Below are 24,796 nucleotides of genomic sequence, written 5' to 3' on the forward strand. Positions count from 1 at the left end.
GTAGAGGGATATGGAGCCCAGCAGCTGGACAACCCTGGGAGCTCCTGTATCCAGGGTCACTGCAGCCCTGTGAGGCCACCAGTGGGCATGGGACTCTGTGCCAATGGTGCAGGCCAGGATTAGAGGGCTTAGGAAGATGACCTCTCCAGTCTGGACCCAGAAGGACTTCAGAGGCCTACAGCGGTTCTGTCTGCCAGGCCATTCAGAGATGGGGTGGGGTATGGGTTCAGGGCTTGGTGGCCTGGTGCTTACTGCCCTGGAGATAGCAGCATCTTTTTCATGGAAGAAGACAGAGAGGAGGGTGGGGTAGACTCTGGTCATACCAGAATGGGCAGGCACCCACCCACTTGGTCACCCGTAGAAAAGTTGGGGCCAGCCCTGAGTTCATTCTTCCTGCACCTGTGATTTGGCTGGCGAGCAGGGACCGATCCCAAGTGTGGACAGATGGAGTGACTAGTTGGAGGAGACAGACTGGGCTGGAGAGGCCTGGAGTTTAGAAGGGGCTCTGGGTGCCTCCTGGGCAGAGGGGCAGGAATGGAACCATGGCCTCTGTGTCCCTCATAGGGAGCGCCTGCCTGCTCCAGGGGAGGGGGGGCTGTGCTGAAGGAGTAGGCCCTGCCTCTGGGCAGCTTCTGTTGAAAGCACATAGAGGGCCTTGGAAGCACTGGACTCAGCTGGGTGGATGACTGGGAGATGGGGGACCCGAGGTGACAGCAGACTCTGAGGCTTGGGCAGCTCCGCCTAGCAGGGGAGAAACCCCCCACACCCCCCTCAGCCCACTTACACCCAGCTTTACCCCTGGCACACCCTCCCGGATGGGAGTCCCTGAGCCATTTTCAGTAGAGGAAACTGAGACTCTGAGAGGTCCCCACGAGCTTGCCTGTGATGTGGCCCAGCTGCAGGTTTGAACCCAGGTCATCTGGGTTCAAGACTGTGCACTGCATGGGGTGGGAGGAGTGCAGCTCTGAAGGTGAGTGCATTGTGGAGGATGATACAGGGAGGGGCAGTGCTGACAGGGGGCTCTAAGAGAGGCAGGAGCTTGATGGGGTCCCTGGGTCACGATGGCCCCAGGAGGCTAGAGTTGGGGTATAGGGACCAGGTCACACAGGGTTCTGAATGCCAGGCAAGGAGGCGGGGGTCACCGCCGGTCTGTCCCAGCAGGGGGATCTATATAAATGGGGCCCAAGTGCTGGACTCAGGGGAAACCTGGCCAGCGAGGCCCCAACACAGGATGAGGCCTCTGATGACCAGCTCGGGGATGAGCAACGGGGGAAGAGCCATGAAGTGTGGGGGTCACCACGCACAGCAGGGCCTGGCCAGTCAGAGCTGAGTGGCCTGCAATGCTGGTGCCTTGGCTCTGATGTAAAGTTGAATGAGGCCGGGCATGGTGGCTCACGCCTGTAATTCCAGCACTTTAGGAGGCCAAGGCAGGAGGATCGCTGGAACCCAAGAGTTTCAAACCAGCCTGGGCAACATAGTGAGACTTCGTCTCTACATAGTTGTTTTAAAAATAAAAAGGGCTGGGCACAGTGGCTCACGCCTGTAATCCCAGCACTTCGGGAGGCCGAGGTGGGCAGATTACAAGGTCAGAAGTTCCAGACCAGCCTGGCCAACACAGTGAAACCCCATCTCTACTAAAAATACAAAAATTAGCCAGGTGTGGTGGCACATGCCTGTAGTCCCAGCTACTCGGGAGGCTGAGATGGGAGAATCACTTGAACCTGGGAGGCAGAGGTTGCAATGAGCCGAGACTGTGCCATTGCACTCCAGCCTGGGTGACAGAGTGAGACTCTGTCTCAAAAAAATAAATAAATCAAAAGGGATGGCCAGGCACAGTGGCTCACGCCTGTAATCCCAACACTTTGGGAGGCCGAGGTGGGTAGATCACCTGAGGTCAGGGGTTCGAGAACAGCCTGGCCAACATGGTGAAACCCCGTCTCTACTACAATACAAAATCAGCCGGGCGTGGTGGCAGGTGCCTGTAATCCCAGCTACTCAGGAGACTGAGGCAGGAGAATTGCTTGAACCCAGGAGGCGGAGGTTGCAGTGAGCCGAGATCGCACCATTGCATTCCAGCCTGGGGGACAAGAGTGAGACTTCGTCTCAAAAAACAAACAAATGAGACTACATCTCAAAACACAAATAAATAAATAAATAAATAAATAATAAAAAGGGACGAAATCAGTGAGCCCTAATAACACTGACTACCCCCAACACTAGCTCAACCCCTGTGTGAGGCCTCCTTCCCCCAGGCTCCCTGGAGCCCCATCTTACACCAGCTGAAGCTGCAGCTGGACCTCGTGGTCCCGGGTGCTGTCAGGGAAGACAAGGATGGAGGTGGGGAAGGGAAGACCTGACTTTCTCCCTGCCCAGGCTGAGTCCGCTGTCACCTTGGGTCCCCCAGCTCCCAGCCGTCCGCCGAGCCGAGTCCAGCAGGTGGCATCGGGGTGCTGGGCGAGAGGGTGAGCGTGTATATTTGGTGACGCCGGCGCGCCGAGTCAGCGGCCCCCGCCTGACTGGGGCGAGGTTGGCCCTAGGTCCTGGCGGGGTGGGGAGTACTGAGCAGGCGGCTGGGGCGGAGGGACACGTGAGATCGGCCGCACACAGCGCTTGGCGCGTGGCGCGTGGCGCGTGGCGCGTGCGCGCGGCGAGGCGGAGTGACGTGCACGCGCTGTCTGCGGTCCCGCGCAGGCCCCGTGTGCGCGCCCGGCCTTGGATTCCAGGCCCGGCTGCCCCGCGCTGGGAACACCCGCGTGGGCCAGCTGGAGGGAGGCCTGAGCGCGCCCCCGAGCGCGCCCCCGAGCTCGCGCGTCGGGGCGCGCCCCTCGCACCTGCAGGCGGGCTGGGGCGGGGCCGCAGCTGTCCCCGCCCACCCAGGCCCGAGCCCCGGGAGCCGGGGCGGAACCGAGCGGCGGGGCCCGAGCGGCCGGAGCGCAGCGCGGCGCAGACAATGGGAGCGGCGCTGGCGGCGGCTGGGGCGGCCCCGGGGGCCACAGAGTCCTGGGCCCGGCGGGGACCGGAGGCCGCGCCATGAGCCCCGCAGCCGGGCGCACCCCTGCGCCGCGCGCGGGCCGAGGCGAGCTGCCTCTGCGAGCCCCGGGCCCCGCCGTGGGGCCGGCGATGAGCCACCGAGGCTGAGGATGATGGTAGATTGCCAGGTGAGTGCGCGCCGGCCCCAACCCCGCGTCGCGGGTGGAGGGAGGACCGCCCGCCCCCGCCCACACCCACCGAGGGGAGGGAGCCCGGCGCGGCGTCCACGCTGAGCGTGCGCTTACGCAGCTCCGCGTCCAACCCCGCCCGGGACAGTAGGGAAACTGAGGACAGGAGAGGGGCAGGGACTGGCCCGGGTCACACGAAGTGGGCGGAGTCCAGAGGTGAAGGGAGGGTTCCGACCTCTTAGGCCAGGAAGGGCTCGGCTCACCCTTCCCATGGGGTTTGCTTTGGGAATGACAGCCTCTAAGATCCTGAGGACCCCTGCCCATCTCCCATATGGGCTCTTTTGCCTGGGCTTCTCCGCGCACGCACAGGCGCAGGCCTGCGCACACATGCTCACACACACGCAGACACACACACCACACACTTCCTGGGACTCAGAGTAGGACGGGACGCTGGGGAAGTGACTGGGGGAAAGATGAAAGAGGGCGGGGGCTGCTCTGTCATGGGCAGGTGCATCCAGTACCCAACAACATGCCCGGGGCCATGGCACGGGGTTAGGGGGCAAGGGGAGGACACGCCGGCTTGATGGGCGGGGGTTCTCCAGGGTTCCCAGGATCTGTGTGGGCTGGGGCAGCCTGGAGAGGACAGATTGTGGGGTTCTGTGTTCAGCGCTGTGATCACCTAGAAGCAGGAGAAGACCCCTTCAGTGTGGAGGGGACTGTAGGAAAGGAAGCCTCAAATTCCTGCTCTATATATTGGAATGTTCGGCCTGGGTGACCCCAAGGGTCCCACAGGCTCGTAGACGTGTCTGTCGGCCTTGGGTCTCCACTGGGGATGCTCCCACTACCCACCGAAGTCTGTGGAAAATGCCTTCTTCTTGGAGGTCCTTCTGAGCAAGAGAAGCCTGGGGGGCTGAAGGGCTGAGGGCCTGGGGTGGTGCAGAGTGCGCCCAAGCACTGGACCACTCTTGTGGGGCAAGACTGTCCTTGTTGGAGCGTCAGGGTTCTTATCTGGAAGTGGGGCCAGAGCCGTTGCCCTGGTTGGAGTGAGGAGGCCTCACGAGTGAACTGGACACCCCAGGGCCAGCAGAGGGAAAGAGGGGAGCAAATGAAGCTTCTGAGGCTCCTTGAATTACCCCTGGAGCCTACAGGTTCTACTCCTTTGACCCTCTGGGACTCAGGAGAGCTGCTACCTTGACAACACTCAAACAAAGGTGTGTGTTTTGTTTTGTGGGTTTTCTGCCCGCGGCTGCTGCTGTGCTAGTGCCGGCCACCAGGGGGAGGCAGTGCCCATTGTGCTCCACGGAGCAACTGGAGTCAGGGAGAGCCCCGCAGGGTCCCTCTGGGTGACCCCGGCCTCCACCCAATGCACACCCCCCATTACTAGCATCCCTCTCCACAACGTTAGCTGCTCAGATGCGGGAGTGGGCTCCAAGAGCCTCCTCTTTCCCTTCAGCAGGTGTGCCCAAGCACTCACCCTGGGTGGGGGAGCAGCATTGGGCTTGGGCGTGGCTCTGAAAATGACCCAGGTGGGCCTGCCCTCCAGAGCTGGCAGTCGGGAGCGGGCGATGGACAGGGCACAAAAGCAAACAGGCAAAGAAAGGAAAAAGGAAGTGCTGCCAGGGAGGGCTGGGGCCTGCTGGGTGGGGGTCTGAGAGGTCTTGCTAAGGGGACATCTGTGCTGTGACCAGAAGACAAAGCATGGGCCAGCCCTGCATGAGTCTGGACAGTGTGATGGAGAAGGCTCAGCAGACAGGGCTGGAAGGCACAAATGAGTTTGGCCAGAGAGGAGTGAGAAAGCAGGCCAGTGTGGCCCAAGTGAGCTGGGGGCGGGAGGGGAAGCCCAGGGGCCTGGAGACAGCTGTGTGACAACACTACCCTAATGTACAGCTTTCAGCAACAGACACTGATCATCACACAGTTTCTGTGGACCCAGATCCAGGGCAGCTCAGCTGGGTGCCTCAGCCCCCAGGTCTCAAGGGAGGCTGGGACTGGGGTCTCAGCCGTGGCTGGACTGGGCAGGACCGGCCCTCAGGCCTTTCTCATGTTATTGGCAGGACTCAGTTTTGACTGAGGGTGTCAGTTCCTCTGTAACTGTTGTGGGGACCCTCCCTTGGTTCACTGCCATGTGGGCCTCTGTAGGGCAGGCAGCTCACGGCATCAGAACTCACTTCCCCAGCGTGAGGCGTGAGGGTAGGAAGGAAAACAAGAGCAAACAAGCAAGACAGAAGTCATGGTTTTTTGTAAATCTTGGAAGTGACCTCACATCACTTGTGCTGTATTCTGTTGGTGAGAAGCCAGTCACTAAATCCAGTCACCCTTGGAGGAAGGGGATCACTCAGCAACTTATGTATCAGGAGGCAGGGATCTCTGGAGCCAGTGCAGAGGCTGCTTGGGACAGAGGCTGAGAGGAGGCAGTCAGGCCTGATTCTAAACATAATGGAGGCCAGGCGTGGTGGCTCACACCTGTAATCTCAGCACTTTGGGAGGCCGAGGCGGGTGGATCATTTAAGGTCAGGAGTTCAACACCAACCTGGCCAACATGGTGAAACCCCATCTCCACAAAAAAAAAAAAAAAAAAGTAGTCGGGCGTCTTGGCAGGTGCCTATAATCCCAGCTACTTCGGAGGCTGAGGCAGGAGAATCACTTGAACCTGGGAGGTGGAGGTTGCAGTGAGCCAAGATCATGCCACTGCACTCCAGCCTGGGCAACAGAGCCAGACCTTGTCTCAATAAACAAACAAACAAACATAATGGGAGCCAATGGAAGGTGTTCCCACTGGGAGATGCTTCCATATGCCACAGGGGGCCAATATCTGATGTTTGCCTAATTTTCAACCCGTTCATGGTGCAGACGAGGAAACCAGACTAAGAAGGGAGTGACTCCCTAGATACAGCACCAGTGCCCAGCCTGTCCCACTTGTATTCCGGGCTGTGTCTCACCTCTGTTAGAAGTTTCTTTCCTCACAGTTGTAAAGGCCAGAGGCCCAAAATCCAGGGGTCAGCAGGGCCCTGCTGTCTCTGAAGACCCCTTCCCTTCCTAATCCTTCCATCTCGAAGTCTGTGCAGTAGCTAACAGGTTTTGTAGTATTGTCTCACATTAGCGTGGTGATGTCCCCAGGAAGTAGATGTTAGAACCATCCGCATTGTGCGGGTCGGGAGACTGGGGAGGCCCTGAAAGGCACAATGACTAGTTTGGGATCACAGAACTGGCAAGAAGCAGGAGCTTGGTGACCCAGATGGCTTTCCCTCTGTGAGCCTCAGGGGCTGGGAGCATGAGAACACAATGGTTGGCTGTCCCAGCTCCCAGAGTGGCTGTGAGTACCTGGAAGTGCCCCTTGTCCCCCCTCACACACCTGCCATTGCTCTCCCCATTTCCTTAACCCCCAGCACTGCTGCCACTTGATTTTTTTTTTTTTTTTTTTTTTTTTTTTTTTTTTTGAGGCGGAGTCTTGCTCTGTCTCCCAGGCTGGAGTGCAGTGGCCCGATCTCAGCTCACTGCAAGCTCCGCCTCCCGGGTCCACGCCATTCTCCTGCCTCAGCCTCCCGAGTAGCTGGGACTACAGGCGCCCGCCACCTCACCCGGCTAGTTTTTTTTTGTATTTTTTAGTAGAGACGGGGTTTCACCGTGTTAGCCAGGATGGTCTCGATCTCCTGACCTCATGATCCACCCGTCTCGGCCTCCCAAAGTGCTGGGATTACAGGCTTGAGCCACCGCGCCCAGCCTGCCACTTGATTTTTATGAACATCTGAATATGACGAAGTAGCAAAGGCGGATATTCGCTCATTCATTTTGCATCTGTCTCCTGGGTCCAGGCCATGCCAGAGGAGGGGGTATCACAGTCCGGGGAGTTGCCAGGGGAAGGGGCAGTGCTCATCTGGGGAGTGAGTGGGCACAGAGAGATTCCAGAAGGAGGTGTCCTGTGGTCATGGTTGATTCGCGGAGGGGAGGTGTGATGGCGCAGAGGGCGATGACTGGGGCCGCTGTCTATCCGGTCAGTTTCCCAGGCTGCTGTCACAAAGTGCTGGGTGGCTCAACACAACAGAAATTTATTCTCTCACAGTTCTAAAGGCCCGAAGTCCAAAATCCAGGGGTCAGCCAGGCCCTGCTATCTCTGAATGCTCTAGGAGAGGATCCTTCCTTGCATCTTCCAACCTCTGGTGGCTGCCAGTTTCCTTGGCATTGGTTCCTGGTGTTGTAGACGTGTGACTCCAAACTGTGCCTTCATCATCACATGGCCGCCTGTGCGTGACTGTCCAATTTTCCCTGTTATCATAAGGATAGCAGTCACTGGATTAAGACCCACCCTAATCCAGTATGACCTCATCCCGATTCAATCCGCACAGACCCTATTTCCAAATAAGATCTCATTCACGGGTACCAGGGATCTTTTTGGGGGGACACAGTTCATCCCGTAACAGGAGTATTGGGAATGACTCCCCTCCCACAGGCCGGGTACTCTCGTGCCTACGAGGACTAGGGAAGCAGCGGGGAGTCGGAGGACATCCCAGGAAGCCAGCCCCCAGCTAGGGGGTGTGGGGGCGTGAGCGGAGCCCGCCTGCTCCTCAGCTTGGCGCATTTTGGCAGCAGCACCAGCAGGTGGCGCTGTGCACTCCCGTGCGGCCGCCCAGCCCGGCGCGGAGCTGCCGCAGACAAAGGTCTCGCTTTTGGGTTGCGAGGAGCTTGCGCACAGCTGTAAACAGGCCAAGGGCACGGCCACCTTATGGGTGACACACACGGGAGGAAATCAAACCAGGCGGGGCCGAGGCGGGGTGACTGGGTGGCGACTTTGCGTCGGAGGCCGGCGGGGGGCCGAGGAGGAGGTGACAGGGGTGGCGAGGAGGACCATGGTTTGCAGACTGTGGTGTCAGCGGGGCGGAAAGGAAGGCAGGGACGAGGGATAGGGGACCTGGGAGGCTGCAGGGGCCGGGCCCACAGGGGCCAGGAGTTTGCCTTTCGTTTGGTTCCTCACCTGCAAGCTGAGCCGGCCTTTCTCAGGCCTCTGCAGAGGCCCTGTGGCTGATTACACCTGCAAATAGCTCTCCTGTTACTGCAGGGCTGTCTGGCCCAGGTCTGCGGGTGCTCGGAAGGCAGCCCTGGGCACGGGTGGGCTGTCTGTGCAGATCGAGACTTGAGGGGTCCTTCCCCCCAACCCCAGCCCCAGACCCTGTCTCAGGGGAGCTGGGATGCCTGAGGTGGTCCTGCTGCTCCTGGTGGGGGTCAGCACGGCCCCGAAGAGGCCCCTTTGATATACAAAGGGGCGAGGCAGTGTAGGGCTGAGGTGCAGGGGTCAGGTCCCTGCCATGGAGCCGCTTACATGGCATCGGTGAGAGGGAGCGGAGTGCACAGCAAGCCACTGGCCCGGGAGTGGAATGAGTGGAAGCCATTCCTTTTTTTTTTTAAAGACAAGGTTTTGCTCTGTGGCCCAGGCTGCAGTGCAGGGGCGGGATCACAGCTCACTGCAGCTTCGACCTCCTGGGCTAAGGCCTCCAGAGTAGCTGGGGTGGCAGGCGCACCCCAACACTCCCAGCTAATTTTTGGATTTTTTGTAGAGACAGAGTTTCCCGATGTTGCCCAGGCTGGTCTCAAACACCTGGGCTCAAGCGATCCCCCCGCCTCGGCCTCCCAAAGTGCTAGGATTACAGGCATGAGACACTGCATCCAGCCAGAGGCCATTTCTTATTGTCACCTCCCTGCCTGCACAAGGTCTTCCCACCACCTCCTGGCTCACGGAGCTACCAGGCCCGCCCCTGAGGCTGCTGGTCCTTGACAGTTGGTTCAGTGATTGATTCACATAGCAGATATTGGCCTCTGTACACCTGGCTGGCACTGGGTGCCTGGCCTGTGGGGAGCACCCTGGCTCCTGTGGAAGGGTCAGGGATATGGGGCAGACAGATCTTGTGGAGAAGGCATGGGCTGGGAGCCTGGGGACCTGGATTCAGTGGCTATTCTGCCATCAGCGGCGTGGTCAGTCACCATTGCACGCTAGCCACAGGACCATGCTCCAGAGAGTCCCTCCCAGGCCATCCCTGCACCTCTGTCCCGTGCTGCAGAGGTGCCTGGTGGTGACAGCCAGCCCATAGTCCTTGTGCTAAGGTGTCCCTTGTATCTGCTCAGCACTCTGCAAGATAAGTGCCACTGCCATCCTCCATTCCAGGTGGGGAAACCGAGGCACTGGGAGGGGAAGGGACTTCACAGCTAGGTAGTGGCAGTTTGGCAATGGCGCCTCCCTGTGTGCACACAAGCCTGGGAAGGGCCAGGCACTAGGACCACATTCCTTCCAATTACAGCGGCCTTCCAACGGTCAGGTCTGGGCCTGGCTGCTGGGCAGGGCGGGGCTGGGAGGCCCCAGGCCCCAAGTGGTGGTTAATGGCGGCGAGGAGACGTAAACAGAGCTAATGAGCCCCTTTCATCGTCTCCCTGCTCTAATGAAGGCCTTGGACTCTGGGCTCTGCATTTTGGGGGTTCTTGATTCTGCAGCCTCAAAGAGTCTTAGGGCCAGGGATACGTAGGCCCCCCAACAGGGGTGGGGTATGAGCTTATGGACTCCCAGTGTCCCCTCCCAGGGCAGCCAAGCCAGGGTGAGGAAGTGGAGAGGAAAGGGCATGGAAAGCATCGTGTCATCCCCCTAAAAATTACAAGCCCCAGAAAAAGGGAGTGTTCCCATGGCAACCCAGAGCAGTTGCTTGGCAACTGCTGGCCCCCAAAATACTTGCCTGCAGGAAGGCTCAGGGCTGGGGCTTTCCGATGGGCTTTCCGATGGCTCACCTCCAACCCCCGTCAGTGCACACCCACCCCTGACCCGAAGAGAAGACTCTGAGGCTGAAAGAGAAAATGCAGAGACCGGGGTCCAGGACCTTCATTAGAGCCTGGGGAGGAAGGGGCCTGACCTGCCGAGTTTCCTCAGATACTTCTCATGACCCACCCGCCCTCCACCTCCACCCGGAGACAGGACCCAGCAGCCTCTGCCCCTGGATCCTTCCTGAGGCACACCCCAGTCCACTCCCCTCTCCCCATCTCCCCGCTCTGCCAGCTACCCGGCATCAAACCAGTCCCCTAGCAACAGAGGCCACTTCCTGGATACCTGAGTGAGAGTTGACAGTGGCAGAATGTCAGAAAATGCAAGGTCAGAAGGCACAGCAATGGCTTGGTGCCAGCCAGGGTGTGTGGGACCATGGGGTACCATGTGTGGTACCATGTGCTTTGCAGCCGTGGCCTGGGGCAGGCTGGCATGCCAGGGTGTGGTTGAGCTGGGTAGAGCCCCTGGAAGAGAGGACTGTGGTTCTGGGCCAACTTTGATACCAACTGACTATGTGACCATAGTGTGTCCCTTCTCACTGGCCTCAGTTTCCCCATTGGTGACTCATCTACCCCTCTGCCTGTGTGTTCACCGTTCAATGCATAAACATTGCCCTGTGAATTATGTCACCTACTGGGGCCTTGGGGCAGGAGAGTGAGGGGACCAGGACCAAGCCAGCCACTGCCCTTCCTCCTCACCTGCCAGCATCCACCTCAGCTATCAGGCCCCCGGTCCTCAGGTGAGGCAGGTGGCTTTGGAGCAGGACACCTGGGTCGGAATTCCAGCTCAGCGCTTATTGCCGGGCATCCTAGAAGCAGCACAGGACCCCTCTGAGCCTTGCTGTCTGCCCTGAGGCCCCCGCAGTTGCTGTGAGGGTGTAAGGAAGCCCTGCCCTCTGGGCTCCCATAGGGATTGCCTTAGTTTGTGGGCGCCCACCCTGCACCCAGACCTGGGCACTGCGGGAGCCGAGGTGAGAACACAGATAAGGGGTGTCCAGCCTGGAAGGAGCGAGGTGGAGCCCCAGACCCTGGGAAAGGGTGGGGCAGCAGAATGGTGGGAGAAGGCAGGTGGGGCCACACTGCCCAATGGGTTGGACTTTGGAGATGGGAAGGATGTGAGACCTGGTTGCCTCAGATGTTCTCTCTGAGGATGACAGTGAGGGTAGGACTGTTGGTGACCACCCCCGGGGGCCTCCCGGTGCTCTCATGGAGCCAGGATGCCAGTCTGACCCTGATCACTTGCTCACTGTGTGACCCTGGGTCATGACCTCACCCCTGTGAGTCTCCCTTGCCCCATCTGTCAAATGGACAAGGGGCGTGCCCACCTCTGGAGTTGGGTGCTGAACTCGTATGTTCACTTGGGGGTCATCGGCTGGGCTCAGGGTGCTCCCATGGGGACTCTGCCCAGCCGCCCCCAATTTGAGTGCCACATGAGGAGGGGCAGGGCAGGGGGCAGCACAGACAGTGGCGGGGAGCTGCTGGCCCACAGCCCAAGGTGCGTGCAGCCCTGGCCCACGTTCATGCCGGACGCCACGCCAAGAAGGCGGGCGGACGAGGTGAGCCCCCAGCCTAGCACTGAAGAACAGGCGGCAGGAGGCCGCTTCAGCTGGTGGGAGGGAAGATTCAGGCATACAGCCCCACCCACCCTGCCTGGGTGCTGCACCGAGGACCCTCCCCCGCCTCCCCCACGTTGGCCTCCCCTCCCTGCACTGCCTGGTGGGCACATAAAAAACTGGGAGGGTGAGACCATGAGAGGGTGAGACTGGGGGGAGGGTGAGACTGTGGGGAGGGCGGTGGAAGGTATTTAAGCCCTGGGGGCTGCCACCACCTGACCTGAATCCATTCCAGAGGGATTCCAGCTCCCACCCCACACCTGCTGGGCTGTGGCTGCGGGGAGGGAGAACCCCGGCCCTGAGCAGCACTTATCTGTCCCGATGATCAAGTGATTGGCTGATTAATCACCTGATGAGTGCTGTCATCTGTCATGATGATCACCAGGAACAGAAGCCCCAGTGAAGTTCGGGCTGTCTAGAGGTCAAGGGGAGAGAGGCCTGGGAGGTGGGATGGGAGCCCTGGCTTGGCCTCAGGGGACCCAGACAAGTGGGCTCCCTAACTCCTCTGCACCCCCATTGCCTCCTCTGCAGACCTGCGAATGTGGGGGAGTGTGAGATGCTCCTAAGGCCCCTGGCACGACACGGGCAGGCCCTCCGCAGGTGGCAGCCAATGTCCGTTCCCCTTCACAGAAGGGAGATGGCCGATGGCCCACCAGCTCCGGCTGCCCTTGGGGATTCAGGGTGTGGGCGCAGGGCAGGGACACTTGCAGGCCCTAAGTTGAACCCACAGGTCTTTTCAGGTAGGGGAACTACGGCCCAGAGGAGGCGAGAAAGTTGCCCAGGCTAAGCATCGCTTCTTCCCTGAGGCCAAGTTCCAGGCCCTGGCTGCCCAGTTGCTCAGGACTGGAGTTCAAGGGTGAAGCAGTCCACCTGGCCTCAGGCCCTGGGTGACTGGGGAGGTGACAGCTGGGGGTAGTGTGCAGGTAGGTAGTGCCCAGTGTGGAAGGTCCCAGCTGGCAGCACTGCCTGCGTGGCCCCCCTACCCCCTCGAAACAGATGCTTGCCGTTCTTCAGGCCTCCATGAGGACTTTTCTTCCCAGCTGCTGGGGCCAGGGAGTCCCTGCATGGAGCCTTGAGGGAGTGTGCTCAGGGGTCTGGGGATGCTGGGGCACCCATTGCTGTCTGGCAGATATGCAGGGAGCAGGGTGTGTATCCGGGGCCTCTGGGCCTGTAGGGGCAGGGGCTGTGTGCTGTGGGATGCCGTGGGGCACATGTGCATTCCTGCACGTATGTCGGGGTAAGGGCATCTCTCTGCCTTTGGGTGACCCTATATGTCTGCAGCATGCATGTGCCCAGATGTGACGAGCTTGACAGTGGCTGAGGGAGCACATACATGAAGGGGTGCATGTGGCTGCGCGTGGGGACACATGGCTGCTGCCCGGGGAGGGAGAGCACATTGCCACAGTGAGTGTGGGAGGGAGTGGGGGTTTGCATTTTGCCTTTTTAAAATACTAGACCTGGCTGGGTGCGGTGGCTTACGCCTGTACTCCCAGCACTTTGGAAGCCAAGGCGGGTGGATCACCTGAGGTCAGGAGTTTGAGACCAGCCTGACCAACATGGTGAAACTCCATCTCTACTAAAAATGCAAAAATTAGCCAGGCGTGGTGGCGCACACCTGTAATTCCAGCTACTCTGGAGGCTGAGGCAAGAGAATCGCTTGAACCTGGGAGGCAGAGGTTGCAGCGAGCCGAGATCACGCCCCTTTACTCCAGCCTGGGTGACAGAGCAAGACTCTGTCACAAACAAACAAACAAAGAAAGCACCAGGCCCAGGCTGGAGCCGTGACCATGAGCAGGGCTGTCCGTTTTCTCATCCGTTACTGGGTTGACAGCCAGGCCCAGCTCACAGGATTGTGGTGGCTGGAAACTGCTCAGCCACTGCCTGGTACACCCAGCTGCCCACCGTGGTGCTGGCATGGAGACCTGAACAGCTCTCGGAGGGTCTCTGGGCAGGGGAGGGCAGCTGGTACCTTGCTGTCCTTTGTCAGGTGTCCCAGGTGAGGCAGAGAGGAGAGGTCCCTGAGTCTCGCCTTCCAGGGGAGAAGCCAAGGAAGGAGCCAAGCCCAGGGGTTAACGGGACAGTGGGTGGCAGGAGGGGGGGACACAGTAGTGTCCCTCAGACCCAGGGCCCTAGAGTCCCAAGGGATTGCTCTTCTCTAGCCCTGGGGAACTTCTTGCAGGCAAAGGACTGTGAGAAAGAGGGCAGCGGGCACCAGCCCTGCCACCTCCTGGCAGCCAGCCAAGGCCCTGTGCCCTCTCCAGAGGCCAGGGCAGCTCAGGAGGTCCCCTTCGGAAAGGGTAGCCCCACTTCCCAGGTCCTCAGCCCCCTCAGGCAGGCGGCAGGCTGGTGGCAGCACCGGGCACGCAGTGTCCCTGGCACGGCAGGCAGCCTCCCAACCACAAGGGCCCGTTTGTCCTGGTTCCCTTGGCCTCAGTGCACTGGGTGACCAGGGCCTGCTGGACACAGGGGCCTGACTGTGGGCTCAGCCCCCATCCCCCATCCTCACCAGCCACGGCTGTGCCGTGCAGAGGGGTCTCTGCCCACACCAGAGCAACTTCTACTTACCTGTGAACAGAGACCCATTGCCCAAGAGTTGTTCCTGGGCCAGGAATTTAGGAAGGGAAAATCCCCTAGGTTAAACCAGGGCCAACCTGACCACCTACCACTGCCTCCACCGTCCCAGGGCAGGCTGGCTTCTGGGAAACTCCAGGGCCCTGCTTCTAAGAAAAAGGGCTCTTGCTTCCCAGAAGCCTGGCTGCCTTCCTCCTCGTTCTTCCCCCGCCTGGACTTGCCTCTGCCTCTCTTCTCAGCCTGGTTCCCAGGAAAGCACTTTAATGGGAGGGAGCCAGGTGAGCAGAGGCGACCCCGCCCTTCCCTGGCCCTCCACCCCCCTGCCCTCCCTCAGGCTCCTCGCCAGCCTCATCACCTCTTACAAGGAGCTCTCCTGGTGATCTTCCCACAAGAACCTCTGACTTGTGTTGTTTTGTTTTGTTTTGAGACGAGTCTTGCTCTGTCGCCCAGGCTGGAGTGCGGTAGCACGATCTCACCTCACTGCAACCTTTACCTCCCGGGTTCAAGCAGTTCTCCCGCTTCAGCCTCCTGAGTAGCTGGGATTACAGGCACAGCACCACACCCGGCTATTTTTTGTATTTTTAGTAGAGATGGGGTTTTACCGTGTTGGCCAGGCTGGTCTCGAACTCCTGAGCTCAAGTGATGCACCCACGTCGGCCTCCCAAAGTGCTGGGATTATAGGCGTGAGCCACCACGCCCGGCCTTGTTTTGTTTTTTGAGATGGAGTCTTGCTCTGTCACCTAGGCTGGAGTATGCAGTGGTGCTATCTCAGCTCACGGCAACCTCCACCTCCAGATTTAAGTCATTTTCCTGCCTCAGCCTCCTGAGTAGCTGGGATTATAGGCACGCACCACCATGCCCAGCTAGTTTGTTTGTTTGTTTGTTTGTTTTTGAGATGGTGTCTTGCTCTGTTGCCCAGGCTGGAGTGCAGTGGCACCATCTTGGTCACTGCAGCCTCCACCTCCCAGGTTCAAGCAATTTTCCTGCCTCAGCCTCCTGAGTAGCTGGGGTTATAGGCACCCGCCACCACACTCAGCTAATTTTTGTATTTTTAGTAGAGACAGGGTTTCACCATGTTGACCAGGCTGGTCTTGAACTCCTGACCTCGTGATCCACCCGCCTCGGCCTCCCAAAGTGCTGGGATTACAGGCGTGAGCCACTGCGCCTGGCCTAGTTTTTTTGTATTTTTAGTAGATGCAGGGTTTCACCACGTTGACCAGGCTGGTCTCGAACTCCTGACCTCAAGTGATTCACTTGCCTTGGTCTCCCAAAGTGCTGGGATTACAGGCGTGAGCCACTGCGCCTGGCCTCGGTGAAATGTTTTAATGTCCCTCCTTCCAGCCATACCCGCGCTGCCCCCTCAGCTCTCCTGGTCTCTCTGCAGTTGTAACACCTGCTCCTGCCCCACGGGCCCCATCAGCCTTCTCTGTTGTTTTTGCCTTCTGGAGCATTCTTATTTTCAAACATGCATTTTACTTATTATGACCCAGGCCAAAGGTGATTTTTGTGTTTTGTGTTTTTCCCTGGTCTATCGCTGGCACTTGAATAGTGCCTGGCACCTAGCAGGTGTTCAGTTAATTCGCATGGTCTGGCTGTGTGAATATAGTCGTGCCCCGGGCCCTCTCTGTGGTCCACAGACAGTGCAGGCCACAAACTCTGTTACTGATCCTCATCTACTTCAGTAGAGAAATGGACATTGTTTAGAAACTCCATGGCAGTTGACATTGCTGCAACATTTCGGTTGCATTTTACAGAAGTATCAGCTGGCCTTGAATTCAAAATAAGAACTCTGGTTCTTCCCTGTAGAGGATGCCACCTTGGCGTGCCATGTTTTGACACAGAGCATGTGCCAGGCCCTATCTTGAGTGCTTCCCATCCAGTGTTTCAGCATGCAGTCTTTTACAGGCAGAGGTGATCCCTGTTTATGGGCCAGAACCAAGGCCCAGCAAGGGAAAGGGACTGGCCTGGCTCACCCAGCTCTGAGGGCTTAGCCCCAGACTCCTGACACTGTAGGCCCCAGCTCCCAGCCGCTGCTCGGATCCTTACAGTTAGATGTTGGGTTCCTCCTGGAGCTGGACCTGGGGGCAGGCAGGGTGGGGGAGGGGAGCTGCGGTGCCCTTGGCAGGGCTGGGTCCTGGTGGGCTCAAAGCCAATGGGAGCGGCTGGGGCAGGGCCTGGATTCTTGGATCCTCAGTTTCTTGGCAACCTTTGTGACTCAGTGGGCTGGTAATAGGGGCCGGCAGGCAGGCAGCCAGTGCAGGGGAGCCCTGCGGTGGGTGAATCAGCCAGTTGCTGAATTACTGTCCTGCCTGGGGTGGTGCCAAGCCCCAGCTGCCAAAATAAACACAGCCCCTCTTTGCCTTTCTGTCCCCGCTCCAGGGTGGCCCACCTTCCACATGCCTTGGCAGGTGTGTCCTGTGGAGGGAAAGGGCCTCCCCATTGGGGTGTGTAGCCTTCCACAAGTCATTCGGAGGCTCTGCCTCCCCACCACACACAGGGGCCCTCCCGTGAACCAGAGGCCATTGAGATACTGGCACCCTGGACCTAGAAGGGCACCATGAGGATAAAATCACCTCTGACTCTTTTCCCAGCACTTTGGGAGGCCGAGGTGGGTGGATCACGAGGTCAGGAGATCGAGACCATCCTGGCTAACACGGTGAAACCCCGTCTCTACTAAAAATAGAAAAACTTAGCCGGGCGTGGTGGCGGGCGCCTGTAGTCCCAGCTACTCGGGAGGCTGAGGCAGGAGAATGGCGTGAACCCGGGAGGCGGAGCTTGCAGTGAGCCGAGATTGCGCCACTGCGCTCCGTCCTGGGCAACAGAGCAGACTCTATCTCAAAAAAAAAACAAAAGTCTTCCTGCTAAGAGTTTGCAGGAGGGAGCGACTGGGAGCGCAGTCTCAGAGTCAGACAGGATTGGAAGCCCTGCTCTGCTGTGTGGCTTTGGATGAGTTTTGTGCCATCTCTGAGCTTCTGTCCTCAAACTTACCTGCAAAACCTGCTTTACGTATCATGATGGTGAAATGATACCCGCATTGGCATGGCAGTGAGTAGTAGAAATTATCGGGGGTTGTGGGCTCTGGTTTAGGCGCCAGGTTGGAGGCAGCAGTGATCAGGAGAAATGGAAGTCAGAGTTCCCAGCCTGGGCCTCCTACAGGGGACAGACCACCCACCCCAGGGACAGGGCCCAGCAGTGTCAAGTCTGTGTGCTGCCTGGAACGAATCTACTTGTGATCCTTACTTTGGAACAGAGTAGAGGAAAGCAAGAGGGCCGGACTTACACCCTACCTTGGCACTAACATGCTGTGTGACCTCAGGCAAGTTGTTCGCCCTCTCTGGGCCTCAGTTTTCTCAGTTTCACAACAGAGATGATGACTGTGGCTTCATCTTTCTGGCAGAGGCTGTGTGGAAAAGTGCTTTGTCCCCACTGAGGTATGCTAAAGGCAGCGCCAGACTAGGCTTTAGGGGATGAAGACATGTCAGGAGTTGATCCTGCCTCCCAGGCTTCTGAACATGGCAAGAATTTGCCCCTGGGCTGCACGGTGACAGGTGTCAGTGGTGCCCCCATCCCTGGGAGTCTCCTAGTCAGATGCCAGGCATAGGTGCAGTCTCCAGGGGCAGGATCCATCTCGTGTATGACCACAGCACCATCGCTGCCTAGCAGAGCCGGCTGGGCCTGAATGTGTGTTGAGTGACTTGACGGGCCCTCAGGTTCCCAGAAGCCAGGGGGAGGGGAGCTGAGTGTCCCTCCAGCTGGATACTAAGTCTGGTCAGCAGGTCCCTGAGTCAAGTTAGCAGCAGGAAAGAGGAGCAAAAGCCAGGCCTCAGCCTCTGCTATCTGCTTCCTGGACAGGATGTGGTGCCGAGTAAACAGCTTCTCGAGGAGTCACCGCTCTGGCTCTGAGTCACAGCTCCTAGCGACAGCTGCACAGTGTTTGTAAACAATGGGCCTCGCACCGGCCTGGCCCTGCCCCTACCTAGAAAGGTGCCTGTGGGTTGGGTTTTGCTAGCCTGGGCTTGTGTGTGTGGCCAGGTGCATTATCCCAGGCCACCTGGACTGCTGGGCAGAGCATCGTGGGACCACTGGCAGGTCGTGTGTCCTGGGAGAAGCCTGAGGTCAGGGCTGTCGTGAGCTTCGCACACAGTAGCTGGAAATGTTTGTGTCGTGTATGGCCCTCACTAGGCCCAGCTCCTGAAGGCAGCCAGAGTTGGGGTGGTGGGGGGCTGCAGGTGGAGCTCTTCCAACTGGCCTCACCCCCAGGCCCCAGCGCCTGGGCTCTCCATGGCGGTCTTCGTTCCAGGCAGTGACAGTGATGTGGCGCATCACGTGGCAGCCTGGCCGGCAGGGAACAAAGACCCTGCTCTCCCCCAGGCTGGTGGCAGAGGCAGGGCCAGGGACCACGTGGGTGGGAGGAGGAGTGCGTGGCCCTGCTGCTCCCCTCCCACCGGCACCACCTCCTCAGGATGCCTGCATTTCTGAGTGACAGCTGGTGCTGCTCCTCCTGCAGCCTGACTGTGTCACCAGCCCCTCGACAGCCTTTTCAGCAAACTCAGTGCCCACTGCCGTGGGTAACCCTGCCCACCCTGGCTCCAAAAGGAGGAGCCCCAGGATTGGGCCCTGAGGCCAGGCTGACCTGTGCTGGAGGCGGGGGCAGGGGAGATATGGGGGTAACAGGCTTGGGAAGCTGGGCTGGAGTGGGCTATTCAAGAATAACACAGAAAGCTTGCGTGAGAGATGCGATGGCCTGCACAGGGCCTGGTACACAGGAGCTGCTTGTCCAAGTAAAGGCATTAGCTCACAAACACACCTAGCAGGGTAACCTGGTTCCCTGCCACTTCCCTACTGGTCCCCCACCATGAAAGCTGAGCACTTCTGGCCGGGCGCGGTGGCTCTCGCCTGTAATCCCAGCACTTTGGGAGGCCGAGGCAGGTGGATCTCGAGGTCAGGAGTTTGAAACCATCCTGGTCAACATATGAAACCCCCTCTCTACTAAAAATACAAAAATTAGCCTGGCACGGTGCCGCATGCCTGTAATCCCAGCTACTCAGGTGGCTGAGGCAGGAGACAAGCTTGAACCTGGGAGTTGGAGGTTGCAGTGAGCCGAGATGGTGCCACTGCACTCCAGCCTGGGTGACAGAGCGAGACTCCGTCTCAAAAAAAAAAATAAAAGGAAAAAAGAGAAAGAGAAAGTTGAGCGCTTCTGTCCAGGGCCTCTTTAAGCCCCCCACCCAATCAAATGTGCACACACTGTAGGAAATACCTTCTCGCCCACTGAGCCTTTCTACAGGGCTGGGCTGAGAGGTCACACTTTACATACAAGGAAACCGAGGCTCAGGGAAACCCTCCCCACCCCCCCAAACCACGTGGTGAGCTCCCTGTTAAACTTGGAGCGGCAGCCGAACCACACCACACAGTGCCCACGGTCACATGGCCAGGCAGTTGGCGACACCGGAGTGAGAGGCCGAAGCTGGGGACAGTCTCGGATCCCTGCTCGGATACCAACCCCTGCCGCCTGCCTCACCCAGATCCTGCCTGTCTGCACAGGGCTTCTTTCCCGTTAAGAGTGTGTACCCAGACAGCGTCCTCTTCGCTGGTCTCCTCTCCCGGGGATGGCGGCTGGCAGCCCGATCGCCGGGGGTGCCTTGCAGTACCCATCTGTGTGTGCTTCTACATCAGCAAACATTTCCGAGCTATCTGCTAGGATCCAGATACAAGCCACACTCTGAGCACTGGGCAGACCCTGGACTGCCATCTGGACCTTGCTGTCAGGGATGGAGTCAGGCTATGGCACTCCTGGCACAGGGGCAGCACCCACCAACATTGATCAAATGTCTGTTATGTGCCTGGCACTGGGGCAGGCATGTGACCCTGTGGCACCTGAACTCCTTAAATCCCTGTGGGAGATGATTGTTGCACATCTGCCAAGCACGACCATGAGCCAAGCCCATGCTGAGTTATTGTGGAATCCTCCAGCGCCCTTGTGCCCATTTTACAGAGGAGCAAACTGAGGCCCAGAGATGCTAAATCACTGGCCCAGGGTTCCAGAGTCCCTGGGGATCGGAATTTCAATCCTGGGCTGACCGGTTCACAGCCTGGCTGGCTCTACTATTTCTCGAAGCTAAAGGTTGAGTCACTGTGTGCGAGAGAGGTCAGAGGTGACGCCTGACTTTCCCAGGGGACAGGGCCTTGGAGCCTGGCCCACAGGAGGAAGTGTGCCAGATGGAAAAAGGACAGGGAATGGGGTGGCTGGGGCAGGGATGGTCAGGGATGGTGTTGGTGCATTAAGACAGGGGTGTTGGAGAAGGCTGCTCTGAGTGGGGACCGAGTCCTGAGACCAAGGGGTAAGAACATAGTTCCCAGCAGAGGATGCTGGCAGCTGGAGTTAGTAGGAGGGGGCTGTGGGCAGGTGAGGACTTGGGATTCTCTTCTGGGTGGGACAGAAATGGTGCAGGGATTTTAGCAGAGGTGATTTGTTCTGACCGCAGGGTGAGTCCAGGGAGGCAGGAAAGTGGCTGCTCCAGGGCCCCCCTGAAATGACCCTCTAGCTCCATTTATCTGATGCCCCTCCAGCCCAGCCTGGCCCCACCCCCAGATGTCCACCCACATCCCCTGAGAGTCCCCACCCCAAGGGTGGCAGAGCTCCCAGGCCCTGAACTGCCTGCTCAGCTGGGTCCCCTGAGGCCCACAAAGCCACCGGAAGAGGATGTGAGATGCTCAGAGGAGCAGAGCTGGAAGCAAGCTGCTGCTGGGGCAGTGTCTGGGCGAGACGCTGGGCCCCGGGGCCTGATGTGCCTGTGGGGGCCCTCCACAGCCCCTGCCCACACCCCCTCCTCCCTGCCTCTGCTGTCCTGCTCCCTGCCCTGTGCCCTCCACTTACAGCCAGGGACTGGGCATCCACCCGGCCAGGGTCCCAGGAAGGTAAGGAAGTAGCTGAGACCCTTGGCCTCTGACTACACCCTGGCATCTCTGGGCTTTGGGGTTGGGGCTCTGAGTGTTCTTACCCCCAGGTCAGGATGGAGGGAGCGTCTGCAAGCTTTGCAGAGCGGCTGGACAGACGTGAGTCCTGGGTTTTCCTGTGAGATCTTGGGCAAGTCCCAGCTCTCTCTGGGGCTCATCTTTCCACTTGTCAGATGGGTGTGTTGGATGCGTCCGATGGCTTCCAATGGCTGGTTTGAAGCAAAATAAGAAAAACAGGGATGGGGACAAGGTGGTAAATTTTGTGTTGTGGTGGTGGTGGTGGTTGTTTACAACTCCAGTAGTCACTCTAGTAAATTATTCTAAAAGTCAAATGTGCTCATTTCATGGCTGCCCTTCTTTCTGATGGCAGCCCTTTCTTGTTACCTGCGGTAGTGTTTTTTCTGAATGGTGGGAGTAGTGCTGGTGATATTATTATTTTTTACCATCCTACTTAATGAAACAGTTGGCAACCCCCACCCCTGTGCCCAGTTAAAATGAAATCTTGTGGCTAGGTGCGGTGGCTCATGCCTGAAATCTTACCACTTTGGAAGGCCAAGTCAGATGGATCACCTGAGGTCAAGAGTTCGAGACCAGCCTAGCCAACATGGCAAAACCCCATCTCTAATAAAAATACAAAAAAATTAGCCAAGTGGCTGAGCGCGGTGGCTCACACCTGTAATCCCAGCACTTTGGGAGACTGAGGCAGGCAGATCATGAGGTCAGGAGTTCGAGACCAGCCTGGCCAACATAGTGAAACCCCGTCTCTACTAAAAATACAAAAATTAGCCGGGTGTGGTGGCACGTGTCTATAGTCCCAGCTACTTGGGGGGCTGAGGCAGGAGAATTGCTTGAACCCGGGAGGCGAAGGTGCAGTGAGCTGAGACTACGCCATTGTACTCCAGCCTGGGTGACACAGTGAGACGATGTCCCAAAAGAAAAAAAAAAAATTAGCTGAGTATGGTGGCATGTGCCTGTAATCCCAGATACTCGGGAGGCTGAGGCAGGAGAATCACTTGAACTGGGAGGCGGAGGTTATAGTGAGCCGAGATCGCACCACTGCACTCCAGCCTGGGCGACAGAGAGAGATTCCATTTCAGGAGAAAAAAAAAAAGAAGAAAGGAAATCTCGTGCCTGGGTGCCAGGGATGGAGGAGCTCAGGTCTAGGGGGCGGGGAAGCCTTCCAGAACAAGTGAGTAGGGGTCTCCTGCCTGCCTCCCAGTGCCTCTGGCTACACTCACATCCACCTGGTAGCTCTGCTGACTGAGCCCTGTTTTGATTTGGTTACTTGTATCTGTCACCTTTCTGACTCTATGTGGTGGTTTCCAGTCCCCTGACACAGAAGGAATGGGAGTGGGAGCTTGGAGAATTAAGGGAGAAAGCTGGGCTAGCTTGGGGCAGCCTCTCCACTTGTCCTCGGCTGGCCCATGGCCTGGTACAAGCGGGAATTCCTGGCCCTGCCTGTCACAGGAGCAGGTATGACAGCCACGCGGGTGACACCAGGCCTAGGCACTCGGGTGCTCCACTCCACTAAGGCACGTAGGTGACAAGCACACTGGCAGAGGGCCTCCCGCAGGGCCCACTTCCCACCTGGCTCTCGCCCCACCATGGCCCGGGAAGCAGGCCAGGTTTGTGCCAGGCCTGCCGTGCCCAGAGTGGGGAAGGGCTCCGTGTTCTTTGCGTGTGTCTCTGTGGTGACTGCCAGGAGGAGGGCCATCGCCCGCCGTGCCGCTCTCCAAAGCCCGACACCTTGGCTGGCACCTCTGCCACCACCGGCCACCACTGAGGTGAGTTTCCAGGGCAACCAGTGCTTCTGCCGGGGAGAGGCTGGGTGGGTCACCGCCGGGCCCCAGGGGCGCAGGAGTTGCTTTCCCAGGACTCCCCTTCTTCCCCATCAGAACTGGTTGGAGGAGTTTGGAACTCGCAGTGGAGTCTTCATCTCCCATCTCGGGTATGAGAGAGGAGACTGGGGGTCTGCTCTGCTGCTGGTGCCTGTGTGCACCCACTTGGCCTCCCCGGCTGCCCCGTGCTCCGTGGGTCGGTCCAGGGTGGCTGTGGGCTGTCCCGGAAGCTCTGTCCGGAGAGTGCTTCTTGGATTACCAAGGACTTCTGTGCACTACTTCACTGTCTGCTCTCCTGAGAAGCCTGAGAGCCCGGTGCTATGACGGTTACTGTCCTCATTTTACTGATGGAGAAACTGAGGCCCCGAGAGGTGAAACTAAGGCTAGGAAGACACAGGACAGGCACTGGAACCTGAATCTGTGCTCCAGATCTTAAAAGAGTTCCCCAAACCCACAAGAAAGAATGACCCCTTGGGGCTGGCTCATCCCAAGGCCCCCTGTGCTATGACATTTCCAGCTGGCACTTTGTGGAGCATTTCCAAGGAGTCCGGGGCCAGGCTGGCGGCTGACCACCCTACAGGAGGGGAGACCATGGATGCTGGGGCCCCTCGGGGTGTGATGTGCCCCGCCTATCACAGCTGTGGGATAGACGTCGCTGCCTCCTGATCAGGGCCCCCGGGCTTGGGGACAGGTACTAGGCTGAGATTATAGGACCCTCTGGGCCTTTGGTCCCTTCCTCAGCCAGGTGTGCACAGCGCCCCCGCAGCCCCTCTGCCACTCTCTCTCCTCACCTCCGTCTGCCTGCTGTCTCCCTCTCCCGCTGTGGTCCTCCGGCTCACTTTTGGGTCTTAGGCTCAGTTTCCCTCTATGTCTTCCTCTCTCCTCTGCTTCCCTCCACGTCAGGCTGTCACATGTTGAATTGGTAGCCCCTTGGGGGTGGCAGTGACTCGTCGTGGTGCCAGGCAGCGAGCACTGCAGGAGTGGGGGACAGCTGTCCGAGCGGCCCCCGGTTTGCAGCCCATGGATGCATTTATCACATTTGCTCCTCTGCGTGCCTACCCCTCAATATGCTGTGGGTGTACCCATTTTCAGAGGATGACAGCAGTGCCCCACAGCGAGTCCCAGGCTGATCCGGAGCCCTCTGCATCCCCATCCAGGGCTGTTTCCGCTGCTCCCGCCATTGGCACACCTTGTTCCGGTTGTGCTGAGACAGCAGCGCCCTGTGAGGTCAGAGGGTTGCTGTCACCCCGCCACCCAGTGTGGTCTCCTGGAGATTTCAGTGGTTCGGTGCTTCGCTTTTCACCTGGCTAGCTCTGAGTTCAGCCTCTCGCCTGTGGGGACCCCTGCATCCTGGGGATAGAAGGAGGAGGAAGAAGCTACCAGAGGTTGCCAGGAACCCAGTGGCAGGGGAGGTGGGGCTGAGCCAGGCCCGCCTGCTGTGCCGGGAGTTCCCACGCGTGGTCCAGCTGCGTCACCTCCTGCCAAGGTGTGTGCTCACCCGTCCACAGAGGCCACCCCAGGACCTAGGCAGGCTAGGAATGGTGACGCCAGTGTTGGGAAATGACCGAGGAGCGTGTCCAGGCCTCACCCTTTTCATGTCCTCCCCAGGCTCTAAATATAGATCACAAGAGACAGAAAGGGGTCAGTGACCTCCACCTGCCCAACAGGAGGTGACAGGTTTTCCACCAGGGCCTGACCTGAGTCTGGATACCTGGCTGCCTTTCCTCCCGGCCTTGGCCGAGCCCAGGTTGGAAAGGGTGATAGCCAAAGGCCACAGTCACCCAGACACTGCCTTGTGCCCGGTTCCCGCTCTGAACTGCTGTGTGTCTGGCAGTCCCTAGAACTGCACCCCAGGCCCAAAACC

At 58.8% G+C, this 24,796-nt stretch overlaps 1 protein-coding gene across 7 annotated transcripts in view; it reads left to right on the top strand.

The window, feature by feature from the left end:
- The first annotated feature begins 2,900 nt into the window (after positions 1-2,900).
- RALGDS (ral guanine nucleotide dissociation stimulator) overlaps positions 2,901-24,796 on the top strand; it is a 51,294-nt gene continuing 29,398 nt past the window's right edge. For 4 of the 7 annotated variants that reach the window (XM_065529920.1, XM_065529922.1, XM_065529921.1 and 1 more), the window contains exon 1: positions 20,854-21,055. In XM_065529920.1, coding sequence (XP_065385992.1) covers positions 20,924-21,055 — 132 coding nt within the window. In that variant the 5' untranslated portion in view covers positions 20,854-20,923. Of the gene's footprint in view, positions 3,159-20,853; positions 21,056-22,615; positions 22,879-24,796 lie in introns of those variants that run through there. The other 3 variants (XM_005580540.3, XM_074016122.1, XM_005580538.4) reach the window with 2 other exon arrangements.

The sequence above is a fragment of the Macaca fascicularis genome, chromosome 15 (assembly GCF_037993035.2).
Source record: "Macaca fascicularis isolate 582-1 chromosome 15, T2T-MFA8v1.1".
NCBI classification, from domain to species: Eukaryota; Metazoa; Chordata; class Mammalia; order Primates; family Cercopithecidae; genus Macaca; species Macaca fascicularis.